The sequence below is a fragment of the Cibotium barometz genome, chromosome 2 (assembly GCF_041138505.1).
Source record: "Cibotium barometz isolate CiBa-2024 chromosome 2, ASM4113850v1, whole genome shotgun sequence".
Lineage (NCBI taxonomy): Eukaryota > Viridiplantae > Streptophyta > Polypodiopsida > Cyatheales > Cibotiaceae > Cibotium > Cibotium barometz.
This window is the reverse complement of record NC_141047.1, coordinates 28,823,144-28,830,456: the sequence shown is the minus strand read 5'-3', so window position 1 is coordinate 28,830,456 and position 7,313 is coordinate 28,823,144. Positions and strand designations below refer to the sequence as shown.

General features: G+C 40.1%; 1 protein-coding gene across 1 annotated transcript; it reads right to left on the bottom strand.

Annotated features, from left to right (window-relative positions):
* Window positions 1–297: 297 nt before the first annotated feature.
* LOC147640896 (hsp70 nucleotide exchange factor FES1-like) lies at window positions 298–993 on the bottom strand. The gene has a single exon (XM_086811152.1). The coding sequence runs from the start codon at window positions 991–993 to the stop codon at window positions 298–300; it is 696 nt and encodes a 231-aa protein (XP_086667278.1).
* Window positions 994–7,313: the final 6,320 nt, after the last annotated feature.

Sequence of the window (7,313 nt, the reverse complement as noted above, 5' to 3'; positions counted from 1 at the left end):
ATCTCTTTGTATTTTGGATGCTTTCTTATTCCAAGACTCTCCAAACAAAAAAAAAACTTACCCAAAGCCTTACCCAAAAGCCTTCAAGGGGTAGTGTTTTTATCCAAAGGCTATATGATTTTAGAAAATCGTAAGTAACAAAAAACAACAAAAATACTTATCTCAGAGTTAAAAAAAAAGAAGCGAATTCTTGAATTTTTGCTTTTCCCATATTTTGCTTCACTGCAGTATATTCATCATGTATTGTGGGATTTTTGAAGTTCATGTCATTCGATAGCGCTTCATTTCCCCTTTAATTCAAACCCCAGGATGCCCTAAACAGTAGCCTTCCTCTGAATTTTTGAATCTCTGGTCGAATTCCCTCTGGTTTTCTCCTCCCCCCTCGTTTCTGCATATTTTTCCCCCTCTTATCTGCGTTTCTGGTTTCTTCCCATTTCTTTCCCGCAAGAGAATCGGGCTCCTTTCGCTTTTGCAGCTAAAAATTCGAATTTCCCCGGTTTGAAATACACTGCGCCTCCTTTTATTTTTGCTTAATATTCGGATATTCCATTTTTCAAAAAATCCTTCGCATGCCACGCAAGCCACCACCTTGCGTCTGCAGCTGCTATTGTCATTTGGATTCTCACGCAAGGGGTATTGCAAAACCTGTAAGCCTTTCCTTTGCAACCTTGGATTGTCAGAAACTAGTGCATTCTTGAGCCCAGGATAGCCATTTCCCAATCGGAAAGCAGTGACACCAGGCTTGTTATTCCGTATCAAAGATGATATGGCCCCCAAAGATTTAGTGCACACTGTGGTGTCTAGATCTGACATGAAATTGAAGAGTAAAGATTCTAGACCCTTCGCATCCATGACAAGCTGTTGGCATTTAGGATTGTTTTGAACCATCGTGCTCACAACCTCTGAAGTCCTAGCTCTAATAGATGCATTAGGGTTTTTCAAGTAGTTCAATAAAGGAACTAAGCCTCCGATGGCATGCAGATCATTTGCCATGTCGATGGAGTCCACATGTGATTGCAACTCCTCCAGCAATGGATGCAGCTAATGCTGCTGTTGCTTGAGTTTTGTTTGAGAGCTTCCGAAGATAGCGGCCGAATGCTCTTAATGCTATAGAGATTGCTAGAACAATTGCTAGTGCAAGTACCTAAAGGACAATTGTTTCCTGGCTGGGGCATTGTTGAAACACGATCTAGAAGCTGGAACACACGCTGGCTAGCACCAACTGCTCTCATGGCTGCTGTGTAGAGGCTTGAAAGAGTAGAAACACTTGAACGAGACTTGAACCCACTGTCAAACTGTATAATATGAAAGATGTTAGTGACCCTGTTGTCATCACTCCCTTCGCCTCGTTCAACATATGCTGAGAGCATCACATTCCATGATACCATGTCAAGCTTAAACAATCCTTCAAAGTTTCAAACACATCTTCTGCTTCAGAAATATATCCACACTTGCCCAACACTTTCACAAGGGTGTATATGGACGGCCTCACTCTGAAACCGTGATACCTCTCCATGGGTATAGCTATTACACTAGTAAAACAGCTTTGATACAGCCATCATTCTCAGGATTATTTATGACTTGTGCGTACTTGCCCCACACCACTTTACCAGTCGGAGTTACTTAGTAGACCAAGCTCACTCATATTCATCTCTATCACGGTTCCTTTTGTCATTACACCAAAAGATGTGTACATGGGACCATTGGGATTCTTTTTCAGCCCGATTATCTCCAAATTGAATGTGCACTTTAGTTCAAGATAAGTGACATATGCTTTGGTGAAGTGTAGCCCAGAAGAAACGTTCATAATGCCATTTTGCATGGATACATTTTCAACCATATTATCTACTCCCTCTCTAGAAGTGATCAATTTTGCTGGTCCTTCAGTCTTTCTTATGCCTCCATCAAGATCAAAAACTGCAACTAATCCCTCTTTGTTGTTAGCCTCATAAGGAAGTGATGTTGCCTTTGGTTTATTGATAATTTATGCTACCTCAAGGTTTACCATAAGCATAAAAACTCCATGATTCACACCACACTTATGTACAAAGGCTTTGAGACCTGGCTCAGTCTCAGCTCGTCTACCTTCCCTCACCCTTTTTACCTGGTGGACATTTATGAACCACATAGCCTTGTGCAAATGATAGGGTGATCTCTTGATTAGTGGGGGGTCGTTGATATACCTTATGGTGGAACACCATTTCTTGGAATTCCTCTTCTCGAATCTCATTACATTTGACTCGATGCTTGGTGTAGTCTCTGGCCTCCTTGAAGATAGACAACCATTGATGTTCAGAGATTTACTCATCCCTGAGTGTACATGTATCGATTCCCTCCATACTCAGACCATATTTGTCTCATGAAACTCTTGCTTCATCACACAGAACTTCTTTTGTTTAGGGTAATCAACACGTGGAGCCTTCCATCTTCTCATAAAGCCCGCAACAAACATATGACACCCTATTACAAGGGGGGAAATGGCACAAGCAACAACAAGCATGTATGCAAAGCTGTTTTACACACACACACACACACACACACACACACACACACACACACACCCTATTATAGTTACTGCTAGAAATATTCGGATGTGGGAGGAACCTAGAGACTTCATTATCAGAGACAAAGAAGCTCTACTTTCCATCTTGGCTCTATCATCAAGTGGCACAATAGGGTGGGCTGGCTAATTTCAAGGAAATGGCAAGGGTAAAGAGTAAAGAGGATGTGCAGCAAGCCAAGTCAGTGATACGAACACACAAACCCACTCATGTTCTGGTCTAGAAAACGGCATAAGCAACAAGAGTGTATGCAATGCATGCAACTTGCATTGTGCAACAACACGCAGAGAATGAGAGAGGGAGAGAGACTTGATGCAGCCATGGTAGATTTCTTTGCTGGAGGGGGCGAAACACCGACTTCTTGAGATTTTGTGTTTCGCACTGTTGTTGCTGACCAAGGGCTGTTTGCTAAAGGTCTTGCATCCCGCTTCCTCTTCCCATGGGTCCCCCTCCCCATGTTTGCCTACTCTCATGAATTCCCAAGGGCCCCACATGAGCTAAAACTGCACAAAATCATGAAAGACAGTTCTTCCACCTTCAACGTATGGCCATATGAGTATATGAAAATATTAAATGAAAATAAAAGACCTTTTTTAATCAATTTATATCAATATATATAACTTTATATCAATTTATGATGCTAACATTTTTTGCTAGCAAATTCATACTAACTAACACCTAAAGTGTAACAAATTAACATGTCCGAGCGGGATGAATATCAATGCTATGTGGCAAACCAAGCGGTTTCAATGTTTGGCTATTTGTCAAATTCTAGAGGCTCTTCGAAAGATGGGGATGGTGAGGAATACATGCGCCTCTCACGGTAGGAACTCCCACGATGGACGGAACCGTGTTGGAACCAACTGATGCAGCCGAGGTTCATGTGGGTGCGAGCGGCCGCGGATGAAGGAGCCAACGAGGTTTTTTTGTGTTCTTCAAACTCTCCGCCTTGACTTGCTATTTCCACCCCGGTGAACCACCCTGTAGTCCCACCGATACCTCTGCAAACGATTAGTTCTCATCGATACATTCCTTTAGGCCGTCGATGCCTTCAGTTTGGGCGGGTGAACCATCCTGTTACCACCATGACGGTCAAATACCTAAAGTTTTTTGGGCATTCATCGGATGATGCAGATGCCCATGTTTTGTTGTTCGATAGCACATGGCAAGTTAATGTTCCAGGCGTAATGGATCAACAGGTAGCCTTTGTTCCGACCCTCTATAAAAGAAGGTGGCTGTCTGGATCACACAGTATGGCACAGGTCATTTTTTGACTTATGATGCACTGCGCGATACTTATTGGCCCACTACTACCAGGAGGAGAAGACCTCCGTTCATGTGCTCGACAAGGTTGGTCAGATGAATCAAAAGGATCTTACGATGGAGGATTACACCACCAAGCTTCGAAAGCTCTTACGACAGTTGGATTGGCTAACCAACCGACGACGGAGATTGAGATTGAGGGAGCTTGACAAGGAGGGAGAGCTTGAGAGATATGGAGATTTTGCAGCAATGGAGAGCTTAGAAAAGAGGAAGAAAGAGGTCCAAAATGAGCTTTCCAAACCTAGAGTATGTTGGGGGGGAAAACACACTTTTGGGAAAAAATTAAAAAATTTCATTTTTTAGGGTTTTTAATCTGCACGATTCTAGGTGGGGGGACCTCTAAGTTTGGGCCCAAGAGGTAGGGGGACAAGAGTAGTAATTAGGCCCCATTAGCAAACCAAAGCCTAGGCCCCCTAACTAGGGTTAAAGAAGTCAAAAATGTGCACCCAGTCCCCTTCCTATTGGTCCATTCCTAATCAAAAGTTAATCCAAGAGGCCCTCTTTGGGTCCAAAAAATTCCTAATGCTCATTTAGTCAGGTTCACATTATGGACCGACCCCTTGTATGTTGTAGTAGTTGAGTACTAACCCATATAGTGTGTGCTATCTTTATGTTATGTTGGTTGAGTAGAGAAGAAGAAGATAGAAGAAATTCAGCTATCTATTTGTCTCTTGTGTCTTTCTCTCTCTTGTGTGTGTGTGTTTGCTTGCTAGGGTTTGAAGCTCTCCCTCTCCCCACATTCTCTTTACTGTCAAACAGATCTACAAGTGCCACCATAGCGACTATTTTGGAAGCAAATATTTCTATGCCCATATTTTGGAGCAAACACTAGGATGCCACCTTGATATTTTCACCAATGAAACCCTCTAGGAGAGGCGTATGACATAGTAGTCTATACATTTACAGCGTTCACAACATTTACACTATGTGACAAATTTTCGAGCTTTAAAGCCTTTTCATCACACTGAATGCTTCAATGCAATGCCATAGAATGCCTTCCCCCCATCACTATATCACCATGCTTTGAAAACATGGGCATCCTTGATGGTTTTACCGGTGAAACCATCAAGGGAAGGCACGAAAGCTTGCTGGTACACATGATACACCATGTATGCTAAACAATGGCATGTCATTACTTGATTGCATGGTAACAATGGCATGATAAATTGATTTGAGAGTAATGGCATGTCATTACTAATACAATGGTATGCTAAACAATGGCATGTTTGAGAAGAAGGGCATCTATGATGGTTTCTCTGGCAAAACCGTCAAGGGAGAGGCACGAAAGCTTGCACTCCCACACATGAAAGCCTGTAGGTAGCCATCACTCCCTTGACGGTCTTACCCGTGAAATTGTCAAGGGAGGGGACCATCTCTTGCAAACCATAGGAGACTAAAGCTTGCAAACCAACATTCAGCGAATACATTGAAGACCATACCTGATGAAACTTGAGAAGAAACATAGCAAAAACTTGAGAAGAAATGTTAAGAGAGTAGGGAGATGCGGGGAGAGTAGGGAGATCAGGGTTCAAGAAAATGTGTGTATTCATTTTTTAATAATAATTGAAACACTTTGAATACAAATTGAATGGCTCTCTAAGTACTCATGTCCATATATGGCACATTAATTGAGGATCATTTACACATGTAATTTTCAAGGAGTGAGGTGAGTTTAATGCTAAAATGGACTGCTATAACTTTAAAATCTAAAATTATCTCTAAATTGAATTACGTCTAGATCTCTAACAGAATTACGTCTGGATCTCTAACAGAATTCTCTTAGGATCTCTAACCTGTCAAGATCTCCAAATTGAAATTACTTTAATGAATTATTTCTCGAATTTCAAATAAACACTGATCTCAAGATGTAGAGCTTTTCATATTTTAGTCAAAGCATTCATGGTAGTGAAAGGGATATTGTGGGTGAGCTAAGTCAAGCTTTTTTTACAATTTGTTTTTGTTGTAGCTTGAACTGCCTCATGGTAGGAAGGATTCTTTAGCTTTTAAGTTTAGAATAAGCAAGATGAATACTACGGTGATAAGAGCTCAAAGAGGCACTAATCAAATAGAGCTTGCAACTGCAGATGTAATTCTCAATGTTTCTAGAGAGGAGTTGGCAGCACTGTTTGGATTTACAGAAGATAGTATTCGTGTAAGATTCCTCCCTCCAGCTTTTGAGATGTAAAGGTGTAAGAACCTCCCCTTCTGTTCTTGTAATCATCCCCTCTCTAAAATAGAAGAAAGATCTTGTTTTACCTTGTTTTCACCTAGAGAGAGAGAAAATATCTAGAGAGAGGTAATTCAAAATTGAGATATCTTTGGATACAAAAATTTCCCTAGTGTTTAAAATGGATTCCCATGAAATAGAAGTTCAAAATGAACTTTCCAATGTACATTAGGAATTAATTAAAAATGGTATAAAGGACCTTAGCCTAAGGGTGTATAGACATTTTAAGAAATTTTTGGATTATGGTCCAATTAAGGTTCCAATGGGCCAATTGGATTAATCCAAGTGTTGAGATGAGATAAATACAAAGAATAAAAGAAAATACCCAAAAATGAGTAAATGCTCACATAAGATGAAGAGTTGATTGAGTACAAGGTTTATTAGTTTAAAAATTAAGAGATATCAGTAAAAAAATGAGATGTTTTGGAGAAATGATGCATTTTTGACACCTTGGTAAGGAGAGGGAGACTCTTGAGGTAGGCGCATTTTTCACATATGTGGTTGGATTTTTTAATTCAAAAAAATGTGATATTTTTATCTCTCCTGGATTAAACTAGATCAAAAAGGGAGCCAAACTGGTCCAAATCTTATCCAAATTGAATCAAAAACTGAAGCTAAAAAATTCTAGAATCCATTTGGACTTGGTTAGTGGCCTCCCTCACCTATAAATAGACCCTCATTCTCTTGTATTTTCATATTAGAGCTATACCATGCCAGTATTATCTTAAAATAATCATATTTCTATTATCCCTTAAATTTTCCTCTCTTGGGAGCTTGGAATTTCTCTCTCTCTCCAATAGCCCTTGAAGTTTTCTCTTCTCCTCTTGGTGGACCAATTGATTGGTTGGGGGCTTCACTCTGCTAATTAAGAGTCAAGCCAAACTTTGAGGTAAAACAAATTTTTATGGTTTTTCAATTATCTCAATGACTTTCTTCTTCTCAACCCCTCTCAAGCTTGAGAAGCTTTCAAAATGATGGTTTTTATTCAAATCAAGCTTTCCCAAAGTCTCTTAATGTCTATTTAGATTAATGTTGAATTTTTTGCTTAATTTTAGAAATATTGCAAGAAGAAGGTTATTATACAGAATCTTGGTGCAGGTTTCTTTAAGAAAATCTCTCTCTTGAAAAGATTAGTCATTCCTATGGCTAGATCTTGAGAAAAGGATGATTCTATTTCATAATCTCTTTATCTTAAGCTAATC

Excerpts from the sequence above, each read along its gene's own strand:
- LOC147640896 (XM_086811152.1), bottom strand. The coding sequence starts at position 993 with ATGGCAAATGATCTGCATGCCATCGGAGGCTTAGTTCCTTTATTGAAC.